Below are 21544 nucleotides of genomic sequence, written 5' to 3'. Positions count from 1 at the left end.
CTTTGCCATGCACAATCATAACTTGATAATCTTTAAGCAAACACATGTGATAAAATGCATTTTCTTCCCCCTCTCCTGTCTACAGTTGAAACTTTTGAAGGTTATGGCTAAAATCCGAGCAGCACTTGTTTAACCGTTAAACATATTAAAGGGCTCCATAACTCTCGTCCCTGTTCATAATTCAGCAGCTTCGGTGGGGAGGTTGAGTTTCAATGGTTTCAAAGCTGAAAAACACATGGACCAGAAGCATCCCCGTTAGGTGCAGTAAATTCCTCGCTCACATTCCTCAGCAGCGGTCAGAGAATGCTACATGCTATCACACACCATTTACTCCTGTCCCTCTGTGATGTGTTCACCGGCTCAACTGTTGATATTAGCTGGGAACACACCTACAATCGGCAGCCAGGAGACCTGTAAAAAACACTGTGAAAGGACATATATCTCTTTTTGTTTGGGTAGTTTGGCACACGTGTGTGTCTGTGTGTGTGTGTGTCTCGTCGGTTCCCAAACGCCAGGCCAAAAGGGCCAAACATCTATCAAGTCCGTGTTGGAGAAAACTGATTGTATCCTCAACAGCGCTGGGCAACATATCAATATTAAATTAATATCATGGTATGATAAGTGTTTTCTTTTCCTGGTTTTAAAGGCTGCATTATAGTAAAGTGATGTAATATTCTGGACTTACCAGACTGTTTGAGCTGTCCTGTTATTTGCCTATACCCACTTAGTCATTACTTCCACATTATTGATGATTATTTATTACAAAAATCATTGTGTAAATATTTTGTGAGGGCCACAAGCCTAACATTATCGCCGCAATATCAGTGTCAAGGTACTTAGTAAAAAATGTTGAACTGTTATCTCAATATTGCTCAGCCTTAATCCTTAAATATCCTAAAAAAGTAGCTTTTGCCAAATTTAAATCTTGTATTAATTCTGATTTATTGGATTTGAGTCAGAGATTTATTGATTATATTTGTCAAATGCAGCTGTTTTAAGCACAAAGCTGTAATAAATCTGCTGTACACTACCTAACCAGCACCAAACAGCAAACTGACAATGTTAGCGACCAGCTGGTGAACGCAGTGGAACATGAAGCAACTAAAGAATCAGATATTTGCCACAGGAGGTGGTGGAGGCCAAAACAGAGCTAAAAGGAGGAGGAATATTGGACTTATCATCACGTGGCCTACGCCATTGTGAGCATAAATACTTGTGTGATGGTGTGTCTGTGTCACTCTGCAGTTACACCTCCAAAACACTAGTAGGCAGCGGTGTTTTTGTGAAATGCTGTAAAGCTGAGTTGATTCAAAACACACATTAAACACACATTAAACACGGCTTAATAGAGACAATTTCAAACACAAGTACGCAAAGCAGCTTCACTATAACTCGCAACATTCACAGACAAACACTTGTCTTTATCTGGACACATTTTCCCCACAAATACAACATGCTAATGTTATTAGCACAAGCTTATGGTATTTTACATCGTATAAATTACCTTAGCGGCTAGCAGACTTTTCCTCTACTCATATGAAACCAGGGACAACAGCAACATTTAACAAAGGTACATTACAAAATTCAGCTCCATTACAGCTCACAAGGTTCACTGACAAAACACCTGTCTTATACTGAACATGTTTTCCAAGTATAACATGCTAATGTTATTAGCACAAGCCTATGGCGGAGATTTCCTCTGCTCATATGAAGCCAGGATAAATTACACACAAGACTTAAAATGCTATTTTGTGGAGGCTTTATTGTCTCCACAATTTATTGTTTGTAATCTGTGACATTAAAGTAAATAAAAGCTTCGTTTCCACTGAGGGAAATGGTTTCAGCTTACAGAAATAGACAGGAGGTCTGCGTCACTGCGCCGTGTAGTTACATTTCTGGGGAGGTGCATGTTAGGCTACGGCGTACGGTACGACATCTGAACTGAGTTAGTAATGTTAGTTTCTAGCTAGCTAACATTAGCCATTATAACTTTATGGTCATACCCAACCAAGTAAGGCTGTACAGAGAAAACCCCTAAGTGTATTGAACTGAGTGCGTTTTATTGTTTACGAATTTAGCTTTTTATTTGTAAGAGGAAGATTTGTTGTTTCTTCTTTCAAAAGTTGCAAAGTCTGACTTTAAAGGAATATTTCACCCTCAAATGACCATTTGTAATCAATTACGCATCCTGTGTTACGTTGAATTTGTGAAGACAACTTTGTTTTTCTTGCATAACTATAATGAAAAATCAACAGTTCTTGGCAATTGAAGAAGGCATAGATAATTTTCGCTTTTGAATCAGTTTCCCATCAGAGAGGGCTGCCTGTTTGTGAAGTACTGAGCATACGACTGGATAAACGAGACTTGGATTATGCTGTAGGAGCTGTGTGAGAGTTTGTGAATGGATGTTTTGATATAGTTTACCCGTTGTTAAACACATACTCTTATGACTTCAATTCATCAAAAATGTACTCTGTTTTGGATTCTTCGTTCACCACAGGCATGTTAGTTTTCAGCACATCACGGAGTGAGTAATACAAATGGTCATTTGGGGATGAAGTATTTCTTTAGTGTGTCAATATCAGGATATAGGAATCAGTAGATGACTCTATAAATTTACAGCCGTCTGTAATGAACTAAAAACCTTTTCCCCTTCCTGCTTTAGGTTCGCATAATTTACTCCCATATACTTTCAGCATGTGCTTTACCATGTTGTAAGTTATGAACATTTCATGCAGAGATGAAGATATTGTTTAACATCAGTCCTATTTATTTTTACATACTTTCAGTAGACAGTTACATGATTGAGCCAAATTATCCGAGACCAATTGACATCATACTTCTGTGTAATGTTTGAAGTGGGAGCTGCAGTGAACATAAAACGGTGGGTTTTCATTGGATCACTCCGGTGTCTTAAATGGCATCGTTATGATCTCAGAGGGTGCCTGCAGATTCTCAGTGGTGTGATGAAGTTATACTGCCACGCTTTGGCTGAGGTTGCGCTTCAGGCCTGGCACAAGTGTGACCGTTGTGTCCCGACAGTCTGGTTGTGTAGACAGACATGCCAACGAGTGCATCCCCACTCATCTATTTGTGACACGAGCCTGCCAAAGTAAAATAAATACCTGAGACAAAATGGCGTGCTCCTAATCCGCCATGCACAGCCTTTTACAGTAAGCTTTTATGTGCGGTCGTAACTTTCTCCCTGTATGTCTGCAAAGGCCCAACTCCCTAGAAAGCCATTACCGTCTCCCCACATCACGCTGCTCCCTCTTCCTCCCAAACACGACATGATAGACACATTAACACTCCTTCACACCCAATTTAGCACAGCATCCAAAAAGAGGAAGGAAACACCATGAATGTGGAGGAATGCAGGCGTTAAAGAGAACGAGATCAAGCAGCTTGTGTGAAGGAGAATAGTAGAAACTGCACCCGGCAGGCGGCTGTGATGCTCAAATATGAGGATTTGTTTATGAAGTGTCACTAATGGTGAGTTTCTGGTAATTATTCTTAATTGTCTCAGTATGTTTTTGTATATTCTTTACAGTAAATGGTCCATAATGAAGTAGATTTTCAGTGCAGGGTGCTTTAAAATACACATTCAACCCTTAAAAATCTTAAACAACCACATTTCTATAGAGTCTACAGTTGAATAATTATGACACACTATTAACAGCATCTTTAGTTCTCATTTATAATACATATACAATTCTGAAACTAAAGCCATAAAACAATTTTCTTCACCTACAGTCTTTAATTGACTGTTATCTTATTTGTGTCTGTATTTTGTACAGCACGTCGTTGGCAAAACGCCTCCCTGACTGCTACTAATAATATTTCTCTGGTGTACATTACAGTTAATTGAAGTGCAGCAGCTGTCAGAATAATTACATGCTGCTGTTTGCGACTTGGCAGGGAAGGATTACGCTCAGCCACAAGCTCTGGAGAATTTCCTTTTTTTTCCCTTTCGTCTTCTTCTTCTTCTCCATCCTGCGAGCCGACGTTATTTCAGCCAAATGCCAACAGAAGAACTGGCTGAGGGACAGGCGGAGGGAGAGAGATGGATTCTGCCTAATTAGATGCACACTAAGAGACACTGTGGAAAACAGTGGTAACGACTGGACCTGTTTACAAACGGAAAAATATTAAAAATATGACAAAAATTCAAGGTTTAAGGTGTTGAATTTGAACTACATACAGTTAGCCTTTCCCAAGTCCCGCCCCTTTTCGCTGTGTGCTCCAGTAACAATTGAGCAAGCTTGGAACACGGCAGAACCTCAGTCAGGTTCTCTCATTTCCTGTTATACTTCACCATAGAGTGAACCACTGTGACATTGAGCTAATAACAACACTTTAATGTAGACACAGAGTGTCGAAGCAGATCAAAAGACGGACCCCCCTCTCTCTCTAGAACCAAAAGCCAATCAAATTGTCCGATCTAACTGGGCCAGTCTCTTCCAATTGAGGTGGTTGTGAAACATTAGCTCCATGTAAACGCACCTGATGTTGACTGGTAGTCTCATCATCCTCTGTCTCTTCTTATTTCTTTTACATTGAAACCGGAATTTGCGACAATTTGCCATGTTTATAAACGTTAATATGGTGAATATATCCCTCCATCACATCGTCCTTGCTGTCTGCTTCTTGAAGCTATATTGCCTTATGCCTAGAAACTAGCACTTCAGCACCAAGCTAAACAAAACCGCCATCGCCATGTTTTTGTTTGTCAAGCATGTCCGACTTTGCTACAGTAACTTAAAGGGGCAGGACTTAGGATCAGTCAGTCAGACATTATTTTTAGGCTCTTCTTTGTTTCTTTGTGAGCTTAAAGTTCAGATCCAGCTGTCCAAATGACCACAGCTTCTCCGTGCTTTCTTCGGTGAGGAGCAGATCCACTCTGCGGGAATCCAGTGAACTTCTGCCTCTAACACCTTCTCGAGGTCGGCCCTCAGCTCCCTGAACGCCACGGCGATGTCTCCATTAACGATCACCTTGTCAAACAGGTGACCGCACTGGCTCTCCATGGTTTCGGCCAAGTTAATCATGTCCTCGAAATCCTCCTCCTGTGACAAGAGAACACCTGGGTAAATAAAGTGTAGTAACGTGATGCTCTAATTCAGCTGTTTTCATAGTTTGACTTGTGTGTCCTTTGATTAACCATAGAGCAAAGAGATGAAAAGAATCTGCACAGCAAAGCAGCGCTAAAAAAAAAAACAGGAACTGGTGATTAATGATGATTTCATTGTTAATCTGACAAATACTGTTGATGGGAACAGAACACCTAAAGCCTGACCATGTGGTGACATCCTCCAAGAAGCTGTTTTACAATAATCTGCACATACTGTAACGTAACAGGACATGAAACGGATCCTCGAGACCATTCAGCCTTCCTGACCGAGGCGTAACACGTCGTTACACACTGAGAGTAAAGGATAAAGGCCTTTTCACACCAGCTGTAGTACGAGCTGAAAGCACAGCCCCGTAAGATATGCCTGAACCCTTTAAGAGCCACGGTGCTCGGCTGTGGGCAGACTCCAGACATGCTGCAGCACAGGTGTGTGACCTGGTGGGTTTAACAAGGGCAACATGGGCAGCCGGGGTCAGATGGTGAAGGAGAAGCCAGATGGGGATTATGAAAGTGACCCAGCATCTCTTTGTCATCAAATATACATGCGCTTGTTTCTCACCTCCAACACATGTACTCAAGATCTGTGTGTATTTTGTTAACGAAAACTTCAACTAATTGTTCGTCAATTAAGTTTTTTAGATGACAAAGACGAGACGTTGATGAGCTAAAAATAGATCTTTGATAATGAGGAAGAAGAAAGTATACTTTATTAAACCCTGAGGGGAAATTCAATTTTTTCACTCCGTTGTCATACAAACATTGTTGTCGTACATTGTTGTCGGCCTGAAATACACACACCTGCACAAACAGGACCTATACATGAGCAGTTGGCAGTTTAGTGCTTTGCTCAAGGGCACCTTGGAGTAGCGATGGCCAAATGAAGCCTCATGAATCATTTTTTCTATTTTCTGAGGCCACTAGATTGCGCTCATGGTGTAAAAAGAGAGGCTCAAAGAATGGCAATTCAGTGTGCTTTCAACCTTTTGTTGAACAAAAAGCGCCATCTAGTGGGCTCAGAAAATACAGAAAATGCTTCATGAGCCTTCATTTTGCCATCACTACCTTGGAGACGACCTGGCACCTCTCCAGCCATGCTTGCCATTATTTTCTAACGCCTCGTGAGCGGTATGAGATCAGAATTCCATCGGGCTGGTAAAAGCCAGTAAATAGTCAGTACCAAGATGTTTCACTAGCCTGCAACACACTCACTTCGCCACAGCTTCAGCTGCTGGCACAAATTGTGAGCTGTAATTCGGCAGTTAATAAGCAGCTGTGTGTCTGACTGTGGAAAATAGAGCTGTTGAATGGGATTGGTGGAGTTTGTTGGTTGCAGTGGTGGCTGTTAGCAGCTAGCTTTGTTTGTTAGCCGCTGAACCGCAGCAGAGCAAGCAGCTGCCAGTTTTAATCACTGACTCTGTGAGAGGAGGAGAGAAGAGACTTTAAACCTCCAGATGCTGCACATGCACATATAGACAGAATTCAGGCCGAAATTAAGTTATTTTCTACTTCTCAGAGTTTACAGTGAGCCTTGGTACAAATCCTATTTGTTTAGTTGTCTCAAATTAGTTAATTGTGGTCCCAAATTTTGAGCTTTTGACCTTGTCAAATGACGATCACTAAGGCCCTGATCACAGCTTTTGTAGGTTGCAAAACTCGAGGCATACTGTACTGCTTTTTTTTTCTTTGAATTGAATGCCACTAGTAAAGAAAAATGCTTGCTGCGCCTTTTTATTGTTGCCAGGCAACCACCCCATCACCTCCTTACCCTAACTCTCCCATGCAATCAATCTACTATTTATTTCATTTTATTAATTTCACAGTAATTAGTATCTAGTTCCTGAAATGTTGAGGCAGAGGGTAGTTGCTGTAGCTCTGGTTGAGGGTGAGAGGCTGTCAGCAAATAGTTTGTTGGACACAGGGAAACAGATCTGTGTGGGTACATGAGACCCTAAAAAAGAGGGTGGATCATGGGGAGTACCACCAGTTGGTCCAGGAGCTTCACCTCCATGATCGCTATGATTCATCTTTTTAAACTGTGCTGGAGAAATGTGAGCTTGTAAGTGTGTAGAAATTATTTGTAGTTGTAATGTTTATAAAACCTGTCACTTTGATTCCAATTTCTGATACCTGTATTGTGTATTAGTTTAGAGACAAAAACCTTTTGACTAAAATGTAATGACTTTTCGTTGACAAAAACGAGACTGACATGTTTTAAATTGTCGTTGGTTAAAACTAAACTAAAACTATGAAGGATAATAATGACTTGAATGTGACTAAAACTAGGAAGAATTTGCCAAAATTCAGACTGCAGAGGATGTAACAGCTCCTGGATCAACTGTACTCACCTTTACATCAGTGATGGAACAAAAAGCCACCCACTAAGCAGCCTTGTAACACCCTCTGTCTCTTAAACGTCTCTTTAATGCAAACCACAGGGTCAACCATGTGTAAGGCAAGGTGTGTGCGTGAGGGAGGGAGTTGAGGTGTGTTGCGTGTCTGTGGAGTTGGGTGGGTACATTAAGGTCAGGGTGTTTGACCTCACACTGCCCCACATGTTATTGGACATGGAACAAGCACCTGCCTTCACACATGTACCTGGTGGAGTGTGTTTTGTGTGTTTATGTGATAGGGTCTCTTACTGAAAAGATCCTGACTGAGTTCTTGTCGTCTTCATCGCAGATGAATTTAGCTCTCCGCCTGGTGAGGCGCAGCTCCTCGATGCGCGGGGGCTTCACGAACACCACGTATGGTTTGAATTCAGATGTGTACACATGCTTTATTTTCTGTAGTGGTGATGACAAAAAAGAGGGAGGTCAGATGTAGGCAGAAGTGTTTATGGCACAATAATCTGTCCAAATAATGTAGACACATTAAAGGAATACAGTAAGATTTCAGGGGATCGGCCTAAATGTTGAATAATCTTAAATGTTGTAACCCAATATGTTGGTGTTCTGCAGAATGAGGAATCCAGACTATATCCATAATATAAAGGCAATGATTTGTAGAGGATTAACAGCCTGTTTTGTTTTGCATATTATCGTCCTTTTCCAAATTTTGGATTGACTTCATGTACCGCAGCACTTGTAACTGCTAATTCCCCCTGTTGACATACAGAGACTGAAGAGCTCTGTGTGCTCCCTCTGATACACATGGAGTCCCAGTTCCTACTTGTAAGCGAGGACCTTAACTAGCAGGTCATAACAAGTGAAGGTTTGTGCTATCCCCCCTCTGCCGAGGCACCCCAACAAACCAGCAGCACGCAGTCCGTCAGGGCTGATTTATAGTTACACATAGGTTTTACGCCATTGTTGCTTAAAGTGTGGCTGGCCGGCCAATGGTGGCCCCAAACATGACATGAAATGAATGCATTATATTTTAATCATTTGCAGTCAATTTCACTTTCAGTACCCTACATTTAATACAGTACTAGGAGGCTGCATCAAACTGTGCCTCAGGAACAGTCGTTTGTCACGTTAGGGATGACAACCTGTAGAAAGCCATTCTGTCATCAGTGCTAGCGCTGTTAGCTAAAGGTAGAGTTTTCAGTTGACAGCTTGCACCTGCACTTTTCCTGTGCGTCCCTCAATCCAGTCTCCACGCATACACAACATGCTAACGTTATTAGCATAAGCCTATGATATTTTACATTGCATAAATTAGCCTTGAAGCTAGTGGACTTTTCCTGTTCTCATATGAAGCCGGGAGGAACTGCAAGTGTTTAACAAAAGAATGAAATTCGGCTAATGTTTGCATCAAGATAAGACTTAAAATAAGGTTCGTCTTCATCTGAATTCAGTGCATCTTCTATGGATACGTATCCACTGCTGTATATTTATATGCACTCTCGATACCGTGACGTGCTGTACAGCGTCACTGTTAAGGATGTCTGACTTGCTTGATGCTGGATAAGGACGGGGATTCAGTAGGTGACGTTAGAAACGTTATTCTTCTTGGCCTTCATGCGTTCATTGTACTGCAGATTGTGGTGTTTTTTTCAGGTGAGTTTAGGAATGTTGAGTGCAGGTGTAGTGGCATGTCGTGATGTCTCTTGAAAAGTGGAGGCTGGCTGTTAGTTTATGAAGCGCTTGACTTGATATGCAGGAGGGTTTTCTGTGTGTGGAGCACGCATTTTAAACATCAGTATTTCAGTTGATCATGGTTATTTAATCGTAGGAAGCCAAAATAGTGATGATGATTAATACTGGATCAGTTGTATAGCCCTACATTGTATTGGATAAATTTATCCCAGTGGCTAGCAGACGCCTGAAGTCAGGATAAATCACACATGTCTTCAAATGCTATTTTGTGGGGACTGTGTTCACAATTTATTGTTTTTTTCCCCTGCAAAATAAAGTAAATAAAAGCTTTGTTTTTGTTGAAGAAAATGGTTTTCAGTTTACAAAAGTAAATAGGAGGTCTGTGTCATTGTGATGTGTAGTTGTATTTCTTGGGAGGTGTACGGCAGGCTACAGCGTCACGTATTCAGTGTGCTCCATGAACACTTTTGTAATTTATCTGAAATACTCACACTAGGGTGCACATCAAGGAGGCACACCTTGCCTTCAGCCATCACTCTGTGCACAGAGTCTAGACTCGTTCCATAGTAGTGTCCTCCGTATCTCCCATATTCTACAAACCTGGAGGCAGAAAGAAATGGGAACAGGAACAGAGAGGAAATACAGTAAGACAGCATGAAATGGTAATCAGACAGCAGTGAAAATGGTGGACATCACTCTCGTGAAAGAGAAAGAAGGAGTGGGTCTATTTTTAACACCGTGGGAAAAGAAACCTCAAGAGCAACACCTGCTTATGTACCTATGATTGAGAATATCCTCTTCAAACATGTGAACTGGCACAAAATGGTAATCCACACCTTCGTTCTCCTGCCGTCTCTTCTCACGTGTGGTGTCTGAAAGAACAGGACAGGACGGGAGGACAGCTGTAAAAAGACAAGAAACCAGTGCATGCGCGGGAGGTGAAGGTGACACTTTTGGATGTCTGTCTTACGCGGTACGGTGACGCCATAGCGGTCGGGGTCGGAGATCAGGAGCCTCCTCTTCAGTTCATTAACGCCAACGCCGCTGGGCCCTTGAGACAAAGATCAAAACAGTGTGCTCTGTATGTGGATATTCATTCCCAATATCAGTGTGTACTAATGTTTTCCTCACGACAAGTCCAACATCAAATGGGCTCAGTGATCTGGTGACACATCTGTCTTTATCATCAGGGAGGGAGAAGGGGAGCGAGAGCAAGTCAGACAGACAGAGCTCTGATTTCATACTGATTTCAGTCTGAAAATGATTCTCCAACCGGCCTCACTCTATTGAACGTTAAATGCTCCTGTGCCCTCTGGAAAATCCATAGCATCACATTTAAACGTGACATCTGCGAAGCCACACGGTATCGGTGTCATTATAGTGTAGGACGCACAGGATGGAGCATACACACACGTACTGGAGCATCTGGGATTTTCTTCTGAAGCAGGTTTCTGCAGCCCCAGATTGCATCAGACTCTAATGGAGCGCTGTCTGAAAGTAGGATTCCTGACATACCTGCCTTTTCCATCACAGCGTTGCATGAGCTCGATACATTACAAAATATCAAGTTTATAGACTCTCCACTCTTACACTGCTGATGTCTTTCACAGCTGCTCCACACGGCTGCAGAGGAGCATCATCAGGCTCCGCGGATACTTTCTCCTGACCTTTATTTTTTTCTGGAGTTACACGATCTGTACGGCTTAGAGTGGCTGGCAGTCGCTTTCACCAACTTTCCTGGGGCATAACGGTCTTTTGTTTCAGTCGAAGTGCGTACGCAATGCAAACAAAAACGGATATATTTCCAACCTGGTCAAACATTATCCAGCTGGTCCTGTTTTAGCGATCCAGGTCTTGGTTTTCCCGTCTATAACCCTCATTGCCAATAAGCTATATATTCTTAATGATGACCTCCGGTCAATGAAGAGCCTTCACAGCAGACAGTAAAATGTAATCCAGAGTCGGGGTAAGCTCCAACTCAATTAAAGGGGTCTAAATCTAAATCCAAGCTGTCTTAACTGTTCCAGTTTGATGATGGAGCACTTGGCTGACATTGTGAGGGATCTTATTCGCAATCCGCTCATCCCCCTTCTCTCCATTCACCTATCATTTATCTCCTCTCTATCTGGCTTTGTTTTTGCACCTCTTCAGCTCGTTGTGTTTCCACTTTCAGTTTTCTGTCCCTCTCTGTGCATCTCTGCCCTTCTCTTCTTTCTTTGATTTGCCTCGGTCACAGATGACCTACAGTATCTGTACATAGTATGACATTAAAAAGACCTTCAGCAGGGCTCGATGTGAAATTCCCCGGGGAGAGATATAGCTCAAAAATACATAGAGCAGGCCTGCAGGATTGGCAGACGTAGTGAATCTGGGGTGGGCCACTTGGTAACTTAAGAGAACACAATATATTCTGACTTGGAGCTCTCTGACAGTGTTTACGTGGGTCTGATGGGAAAGAATTGTTCTTGCGTTCAAGAGTGGGGACATAAATCTTCATCAATGCATTAGGTTTTCTCTTGATCAACAACAGCTTCCATAATGCTGTCCTTTTAGTGAATGGGATCATGTTGATTTTCATTTTTTGCGTGGATAAAAAATGGCAGTGGGTTGATATAAAACAGAGCACACAATGTACAAAAACTGTACATACCATCACAGTGACTACAAGGGTATAAGCTTTGCATATAGCAATGTTACACATACAGTATCACACTAGCTGCAAATATATGAGCAAGCTTTAAGCATTGTGCTCTCAAAACAAACTCTCCACAGATGATGTCGCAGGTTTCTTTCTGGTTTAGCTCATACGTACCAACCAGAACAACCAGTCGGTGTCTGTCCTTAGGGTCTCTGTGGTAGGGGATCACCTCTATGTAGGTAGGGGGGCGAAATGAGCCATGCACCCCTGTGCTCCACCTCCTGGACCGCGCTGCTTCTCTGGTCCAACTGCTCTTTCTCCCGAGTCGGAAACTCCGCCTTAAACCAGCTGGAAAGGAGAGACAGGGACTTGAAATACTGAAAGCCTAGCCTCAATGTGACGGTCCTATAATCCATATTCATTGATTTCTTTGGCAACTTAAATGCAGAGCAACACAACATCTGTCATAATATTGGCTCATAAGGTTGATGTGGTGAATGTGTTGGGAAACAATCTCCTACCAATTTACACAAATACTAAGCAATTCATTCAGAGTCATATTTCTGGCCACCTGGCCAATGTCTACTAATAATAAGTCTAATATAAACAGAGGAGGTCTCGGAGGATGAGGAAGACTGATGCTGTGTTCACATTATGAGTGACAACACAACAGCGAGACCAGCTACATTTTCATTCAGTCGCTGAAGTGTTGCTCAAATGCTCGTTACTGTAGATGTGTCGTCATGGGCCTGTGTGTATATGCTGCTCGCCACAAAGCACCTCGACTAAATGTTGAATTAAGTTTGTATTAATTCCAAAAATATCTATGCTTTTGATAAATGTCTGAGCCCCATCTTAATATCACATTTCGCTGCCCCATGGAATCCCTCTGTACGCAGCAATGCACAAAAAGCTAGCATAGTGTCAACTAACTAAACTAAATAAAGTAGTACCGTAGCTTGAAACAAAAACATGATTGGTTGACGATTCGCCGCGTCACTGGAGCTCTGAAAAAAGTTGTGACCAGCTCAACTTTGATTCGTAATGTGCCACCTGTCCGCAGTGACAAGTGACGGGCGTCAGTTTGTAGCTTCATGTCAACAGCTTCCACTGAAAATGACTTGCAGCCTGTTGTAGTCGCTCGTAGTGTGAACACAACATAAGGTGGAAGATAATTATCTGAGTTAAGTTTCTATTTTTAGATTTAGATTTATTTTATGTCTTTTTTATGCAGTATATACACATTTTTTTGTATTTTGTAAATTTAATGTAATTATTTATTTTATTTTTAAAAAATCCTTTTACTGTTTAATTTCTTATTTCTGATATTATTCAAATCTCAGAATAAAATCCTAACGGTGAAAAACAAAACAAGCATCAGCTGGACTGTATTCATAATAAATACGCCACAATAATATAAATCACCAGCGCCAATTAATCAGTTAGTGAGAGAGTAGGCGGGGCATAAGCACATAGAGTGAGAAGCAGCAGCGACCCACCGTCCGACACCGGCTGAGTTGCAGGTGACACCACCAGCCAGCATGAGTCGAGCTCAGACCGGCCAGTACACACCGCTGCAACTTTTCTCTGCAACATTCTAACACAGTTTTGCATCGTCGTGAATCATGGTCTGAGCTTGGCTTTAGAATGAGCTGTTTATATCTACACATGGAGCGGGTCTTCTCCCATGGTAGTCCGCTGTGTCTGTTCACAGTAGCCCAGAACGAACAAATCAAACACTGACCCTAGATTGGGCCACTGCAGTTTTCACATTAGCCACTGTGGTTCTCCTACACGCTTGGCACATGGGAAAACTGTTCTGCGACCTCGCTGCTAGATGCCACAAAATTCTACACACTAGACCTTTAACCAACCAAATCACCATCAAATCAATACTGGTATTGTGCTGGGGATGCACGATATTGGATTTTTTCTGATATATAACAACTTATTTGGCCGATAACTGATATTGACACATCCACTTTTTCCCCCTCCTAATTTTAGTGATCATCAAGTCTCCTCTGAAGTGGAATTAACATAATATTATACATGCATACTCTTATCGTGATGGCCCACCAGCAGATGGAGACATGAAGTACAATACTTTTCAATGTATGTAATATTCATTCATTGTGCAAAATAAGAAAAAGCATTTTTGCTGATTCTAATAGTTCATTTTAAAGCCAAAATCAGCCAATACGGATGACTTGCGGATATTATTGCGCATCCCCACATTGCACATTTCTGCAGACCACGGGTATGTCACATTAACACGTCTCATATGCAGCCAATATGTTGAAACTTTACGTTCCTTTATGTTTAAATCTTAAATTTTGCATTGTAACAACGCTGTGGTTAAGTGTGGTTAGGTTCAGGCAATGAAAAACCACTTGGCTAGATTGTAGTTTAGCTTAAAATACCCGGTTTGGTTGCTACAAACACGGCCACTCTTGTTGTTTGTTGGTCTTGAACAGTGGTCTTGCCTAGGTGTCATGTCATCCACCTTCCCCTCCTCCTCCTGATGAGAAACTCAGCTTACATACGCTACAATGCCAACATTTTATTGTGGCGACTGGGCTGGTTTAAAGAAAAAACCTATTAATGTTATTCTCAAACCAAGTTGGACCCACAGAAGAAAGAGAAGTTTGTATCTTGACACAAGTTTGCCAAACCCAGGCTATATTTATCCATCATGACGGTCTGTTTGATCCATTTTCATATTATTTACCTGTATTACGACCAAAACCTCCACAGCAGTGTAAGGCTTGTGTCATTCTAGGTTTAATTTACTTCCACAATTCACCAACACTGCTTCCCTTATTGCATCACTTAGGCATCACCAATTAGACTTGAACTCTTAAACATTGTTAAAAAGCATCAGAGATACCCAGATGACAACAATGACCATGACAGAAGGGAGAGCTCAAGTAGGAAAGTGAGGCAGAATAGAGGAGCACAACAACATCAGAAGAAACCATCAGCACTGCCACCCAAACTCTGCTGTCAAGCGCCATCCTGAGCAGCACAAATCTCAGTCAGCAGACGACAACTCAGTCTGTCACGCGTCGCTTGTAGGCCGTCTGACAGCCAGCGTCTGCCATGCGACTGCGGTCTGGCCCGTCTTGGCAGGCTCGCTCTCTTTCATGATGTTAACTGCTGCTAAGTGATGCTGCCAGGCTCTCTTTGACGTCAGCTGTAATTTCACTTTGTAAGCATATCTGTCCATTTCCTCTCCGGGCTTCATTCTAAGAAACATGGCTCTGCGAGTTGAGATCTCAAACTTTTGTTTACATGGGAGTTAAACTGATGATTTCACTTAGAAATGTCAAAGAGTAATACATACAGCACTGCATGAAACCTGCGCTATACAGCTAAGCAGAAATCTTATTTCCCAGAATGGAATATGGTCTAGAGGAAAACATATCATCATTGTCAATCTTAAGTATATCTGGCAGTGAAATTCATCATGTGTTACTGAAAATGCTCTCAGCTGTAAAACCTTAGTACAGTTTTGGAAATGCTGCAAGCTATTTCTGCTTCACTCATCAGCATGAAATAAGAGGGAGAGCAGAGATAAGACTGCGAGCAGAGTGAATACATGCGATGTATGTCATGAACTGGGCACGGGCCCTTCATGTCAAGATGATACGATATGTGCCTTAAAGCAACATCATGCAAAAATGGGAGCTTCTACAGTTTCAGAATGGTGCACCACTGTCGTAAATACTTACTGCACCTGCAGGTTGGAAACTGTTTATGCTGTCCTGATGTGAATTGTTGTGATCTGTCTCGTGGTTAGTGGGAAAACAACGACAATCCGACAGCAGAGTGTACCTCCCTGAAAATGTTATTTATGAAAGATTGTGATGTAAGCTGTAACCTTTTAAGAGTCATCCCTGTCTCACTCAGAAAATTTACATGACATTAGAGAAAGCCGATTTATTGTGTCAGTCTGACTAAAATCAACACACCAAGCCAGCAGTTGGCCATCAGTCACAGTTGGGCTTTTGGTGAGCGTCTGCTGCCCTCGTCAGTGCAGTGTGTCTTGCACTATTGGCCCTCGTTGGCGCTAGTCAGCTTTTTTCCCGCCAATTCAGCATGTTGAATCAGTGTCAGTGATGGAGGAGCCTGTCGGTGAATGAAATCACTCTGATTGGCACTTCAGCTCGGCGCATGAGAAAAGAAACGGAAGTGAGGAAAGTAAACAAAGAGCTGACGTCAAGAGGATGAGAGACTAAAACAATCTTGTTTCATAAGGAAAGATTATTTTTCTTTCGCCACTGAGCTCTTTAGCAGAAACATTTCCTGATGGTTTGTGTTATTGTTCACTGGCACACAGTAAATATGCTTTCTTCTTTCAACATTGGGTTGTGTTGTTAATATGCTAACTGGCTAACTAGCGTCACGACTGTCCATTGCTTTCCCTTTTTGAATGACGAATACAGACTGCCGCCATCTGCTGGTGTTGAGAAGTATTTCCTCTCACACAGGTGCAGAATGTACATGCTAGTTGATTGACGGCTGTAGTCTTTGTGTGTGCAACTTTTTTGACCAAGTCGCAGGCGACGTGAGACTGCTAAGGAGGTGAAGGTAGAACAGTCAAAATGAAGGTAGTGGGGTGAGATGGAAATATAAGATCATCGGCTGTCATCTTTGCAGCACGTTCATGATGGCGACGTCAGGTGATGCAGCAGGGGGCCTTCGCCGCCTCTAGTTCCCTGAAGTCGGTTTGGTGTGTCTGGGCCTTAAAGCCAATGTTTGATTTGTCTGTTCTGGGCTACCTCAGAAACAAGATGGCGGAGCCTGTGGAAGAGGACCCGCTCCATATGTTGATATTACCGACTCATTCTAAGGTAAGGAAAGCACATGAGTTCTGATTTTCAGGTGATTATAAACAAATTAAAACAAAGTTATTAAATCCTACACACCGGACCTTGAAGCTTAATATTTACCGGACAGACACAAGAGAGAGGTCTCAATCTTCTCGTCTCATTCTCCCAAAATGTGAAACTGTTCTTTTAAAGGACAGACAGAGAACCACGTCTAAAAAAAAAAAAAAATCACCGGGAGACAAGTGAGTAGAAGCTGTAAGCCATTTTTTCCCTCCTTCACCCTGCCTCTGCTCGTGTATCTACACATAATACTCCACTATGTCATTTCTCTTTCACTCACTCTTTCCTCTGATTACTCCGCATGCAGTCATTTGGTCGTGCAGCATCGATAAAGGTTTACATGCCAGACAAAGAGGAAACACAGAGTCTGCACCACGTCATCAGGTGGAAGCTGGCCTGAGATAAGATGAAATGCACATTATTAAATGCACATGACTTTTGGAACTGATATAATGCAACATCTGTAATTACCTTGCCTTGTACAGACATAGGGAGCCTTTTTACAATCAGCCATAAGCGCACGCCCCCATATGAACATCCTGCACCGCTCATATGCACACACGCAAACACACACATGCACATCATATCCAATCCATGAGATCAAGACAAATGGGATAAATGGGAAGGCTAAAACCACATTTGCTGTTGTAGTCCTCTCCCTCAAATCCCCAAACCACAAAACTACATCATCATACGAACTGGTTTGTTCTGTAAATATAACCAGGGTCTCCTTTTGTTGCTGGTTTTTCTCCATCTATTTTTATTGCTTAGTTCAGTATTATATTCAACATATGCGTGTTGTTGTGAGCTGTCATGTCCAATTGGCCTGAGTTGTGTTGTCTTGTATCACACTGGCCCCTTCTCCAGTATCAGAGGGATTTTAGTGGAAAAAGTCAAACATCTCACCAATGTGGATCCCTGTTATAGCTCCGTAGTCGACATCCTCCATGACTGGAAAAACAGGAAGAGAGAAGAGGAAAGAGTGAGGAAATCATGAACAGAAACCACAAGGGGATGACATGTGCGTTGCTCTGAAATTTCATACTCAAAAGTATTAGCATATGTTCTGACCCAAATGTCTTAATATTTTGCTTCGGAAATTCTAATAATAGTTTTATTTAGAAATGATATCCACAATTTAGTAATATTAATGACTACCTTACTCTCACAAATTGATTGTTAGCGAAAAAACTAGCACACTGCAGCAGGCCAGATACTATAAACCTGCTTAGAGGAACATTTAACAGAATCCTCGCCATTGTGGAAATACGGTGCGGGGAGCATTACATGATTATTATTTTTGGATAACACACGTCTTTAAATCTTTAAAAGCCCCAAACCAAAAGCTTAAACATACACGTGTATTATATCATATAAATTATCCTCAAGGTAAGTTTTCAAAAGGAAATTCAAGCAGACGGTACCTTCCCCCTCATCTGTGGAGCATGTGGAGAAAACAAAAGCAGTGAGTACAACGGGAGGGCAGCAGAGCTCACCCATGACCTCGACCTTGACCGTGATCTTCAGACATGACCTGTCACCTCTCAGCTCAGCGCTGAAGGACCTCTGATATGTTTATTGGAAAGTGTTAAAAGGATTTTATTCTTTTCAGGTGTGGTGGTTTTACTGGCAAATGTTGGCTCGTCACCTGGTGGTTTGACTCGTCGAGGCTTGAACAGGGCTTTAGGTCGCTGCAGTGCAACTCTCCTGTAGGAAGCCAAACAAAACAAGGCTTAGTCAAAGAACTATTTAATCAAAATGTCTTATAGATATTGAAGGTCTAGTGTGTAGGATTTAGGTACATATATTGGCAGAAATTTAATACAATATAAGTATGTTTTCTTTAGTGTATAATCACCTGAAGATAAGGATAGCTGTGTTTTTGTTACCTTAGAATGAGCCGTTTATATCTATGTAGGGAGCAGGTCCTCGTCTATGGAGATCGACATGTTGCACAGTTTGTTTTACTGTAGCCCAGAATGGACAAACCAAACACTGGCTCTTCATAGAGCCATATGCATTTTTGCACAAGCCACCATAGTTCTCAGCTCCTCCATTACTAGACAGTTGGAAAAACACTGTTTTAAGTTGGCAAGGTAGACAGTGAGGTGGAAGTCTGACTGTAGAAATTATTGAATGATTTCTGGCTTTCGTTCGTTCGTACATTTTTAATATGATTCAATGTACTGTTTTATAAATGAGATCCAAGGTCTGTCTGTTTTTGAGAAAAGGAGACCTCTGCGGATAACAATGAATACTGAAGAAATTCTAACCAGGAGAAGTTTCACCTGGTTGCAGTGTACAATCTTCACCACTAGATGCCACTAAATCCCCCTAAATCTCACACAATGCTCCTTTAAAAGACAGTAACCACGTTTACATGCACAAAATATTATTTTTTGCCCTTATTCCGAAAAAGACAATATTCCTACTAAGCTGTTTACATGGCGAATGAAAATAAATACTTCACAGATATTCTCGTTTACATGCAGCTCTGCATACTCTGATTAATGTGGTCTGACATGTCGCTCAACGTCTCAAAATATAGAAAGGTGGAACAGCTGGAGCTGCTTGTGCCATTTTGTTTCTTGGTGTCAAAGTAGGAGTTTTTAACAGTTTTCCACTGGTAGCAGACTTGTGAACACAGCCTTCCACTTTTATTCTTTCAACCACCTTCTTGAAACAGTGGCGTTGCAATATTTGGACATACAATAGCCAAAAAAAAAAGTTTATATCCAAGTCTTTCATAAAGTTTAAAAGTAGTGTTTTTCTTCTTCCGACAAGGAATGGTGGATTTTCTTTTGGGCATGCATCTCTACCCCAGCCTTACAAACTGTTGGCTAGTTGGTTTATGTACAACAGGCATGTCCAAAGTCTGGCACGGGGGCCAATCCTGGCCCGCAGACCCATTTTTTAATAATCCATGGCTTGTCTTTCAAAATATACTATATGTTGTCCTCTACACAATATTGATTAATCCAATAGATCACTTGCCATTGTTTTTGTTCACCTCACGATAGCAGGACTATCCTACAGTTTTAGACGTACACCAAGAAGAAACTACACAGGTGGAACTAATATGTTTCCATAAACGGACGATAAACAAGCGCACGAACGGTAACCAAACAGCAGACCTTTACTGCTTGGTGGAAGACATAGCCACAGTAAAGAAGTGTGGAGTCAACAGCAAGCGCTGCCGCTTTCAGGAGTGGTGGAAAGTCTCATTTGTATGTGATTTTTATTTTAATAACCCATATGATGAGAGAAGCAGCTGTCCTCCAGGTATTTATAACATAATCTAATCTGGCTCCCATTAAAAAAAAGTTTGGACATCCCTGGTGTACGATATATCCATGACAATGAATGGAGCTGACTGTAAACAGGCAAAAGTCGTGTGTCAGCTTTCTCGTGCATTTTAGTCAAACCATACAGTTTGAAAACGAGGCACGGCTCCAACTAGAAAACAATGTTTTGATGCATTGGATGTGCTGAATGTGCATATTAAGGCACAGTTCAGTTGTAACTGGACTGAGACCACCTCTTCAAGAAGGTCTCAGTCCAGTTGTTTTGGTGCACACCCGAGTGTGATCGCTGTGTTCACTCCTGCCTAAACAAACCGCACGTAGGGGGCAAACAAACTTGAGTTTGATTGAACCGAACCAAACAGGGCAGGTGTGAAAGCACCCTTAGAGTGGGCACAATGTCAGACTGAAGATGGAAGTGGAGTGTATCAAGCTGACAATTCTGTGTGACATCAGGCAAGTTTGAAAGAATAATGGAATATTCGTGTGCATGTAAATGTTCTCATTGACTTAAATGAGTGAACATGTTGCTATTGACTAAAGAGCATATAATGACAACCTCTCATGGAGCTGCTGCGAGGGGATGAGCCCTGCCCAAGTTTCTCTGTCCCCGAGATGACAGGCCTGCCACCAGGTGTCGTCCTCCATGCTGACAATCTGGAGGACGTCGCCCCTTTTAAAGGCCACTGCTGCATCCTTGCACGGGACGGTGGGATCCTCGGCGGGATCGTAGTCAAAAAGAGCTCGCATAAACAGCTGAGGAAAGACAAAAATCATTTCAGTCAAACAGGTGTCGAAGGAAAATACATATTCTTATGTAATCAATTTATTCATTCTTCTCTTTTCCTACTGCCGCTCCGTGAACTCCTGTTTCCTAGCAATGGACACAACATCTTTGTCTGGTGCTCTTTCACATATGTTGGTGTCATTTTTGAGAAATGACCATGATCATAGAATATAATTTGTCTTAATCCATCGCAAATGCTCCCTGCTCTAACAGTTTCCAGCTTGGACATCCACTTCATGTATGTGGTGGTAGTGGCCTCCTTCCTAAACAAAGACAATGGCGGAGCTTCATTTTTTCCACAGAAGGTGTATAGATTCACAGTAAAACTTACCTGATGAGGCTCAACACACATGATGTGTGCTGAAATAATTTTAAAAAATCAAGTGGTTAAATTATAAAAATCTGTGAATGGTAATGAAGTTGGTGAGTGTCTAATCCTTGACTGTCTGATCCGAATTTACTTCTTGACAGTGCGCTGCTGTAGTGACAGCACCGTGGCAAAAACACAAAATATAACCAAACACACAAGATACCCCTGATTTCATCTCCTTTTACTGAAACCAGCTGGGCAGCTTTCACCGTGCAGCCAGATTGCATGCTAACGTAAAAGATACACAGCACGAATATATGTGTAGTTCATACGCACCGTACCTTCTTATTTGAGGACATTTCTTCCTTGGAGGAGGCAGGAATGATCTTGAATTTAACCTCGCCCTGAGCACGAGCCTGTGTGAGAGCAGTGACAAGGAGTATAAAG

General features: G+C 41.9%; 1 protein-coding gene across 1 annotated transcript in view; it reads right to left on the bottom strand.

Moving 5' to 3' along the window:
* Positions 1-4194: 4194 nt before the first annotated feature.
* LOC126382624 (MAGUK p55 subfamily member 7-like) overlaps positions 4195-21544 on the bottom strand; it is a 37299-nt gene continuing 19949 nt past the window's right edge. Inside the window, exons 10-19 of the mRNA XM_050032603.1 lie at positions 21439-21513; positions 20560-20756; positions 18347-18405; positions 17605-17649; positions 11981-12154; positions 10139-10219; positions 9947-10040; positions 9660-9768; positions 7771-7914; positions 4195-5066 (exon numbers count right to left, since the gene is read on the bottom strand). Coding sequence (XP_049888560.1) covers positions 4836-5066; positions 7771-7914; positions 9660-9768; positions 9947-10040; positions 10139-10219; positions 11981-12154; positions 17605-17649; positions 18347-18405; positions 20560-20756; positions 21439-21513 — 1209 coding nt within the window. The 3' untranslated portion in view covers positions 4195-4835. The remainder of the gene's footprint in view (positions 5067-7770; positions 7915-9659; positions 9769-9946; positions 10041-10138; positions 10220-11980; positions 12155-17604; positions 17650-18346; positions 18406-20559; positions 20757-21438; positions 21514-21544) is intronic.

Source organism: Epinephelus moara, chromosome 21 (assembly GCF_006386435.1).
Source record: "Epinephelus moara isolate mb chromosome 21, YSFRI_EMoa_1.0, whole genome shotgun sequence".
Classification (NCBI taxonomy): domain Eukaryota; kingdom Metazoa; phylum Chordata; class Actinopteri; order Perciformes; family Serranidae; genus Epinephelus; species Epinephelus moara.
The sequence above is the reverse complement of the archived record's forward strand: the minus strand, read 5'-3'. Positions and strand labels throughout refer to the sequence as shown.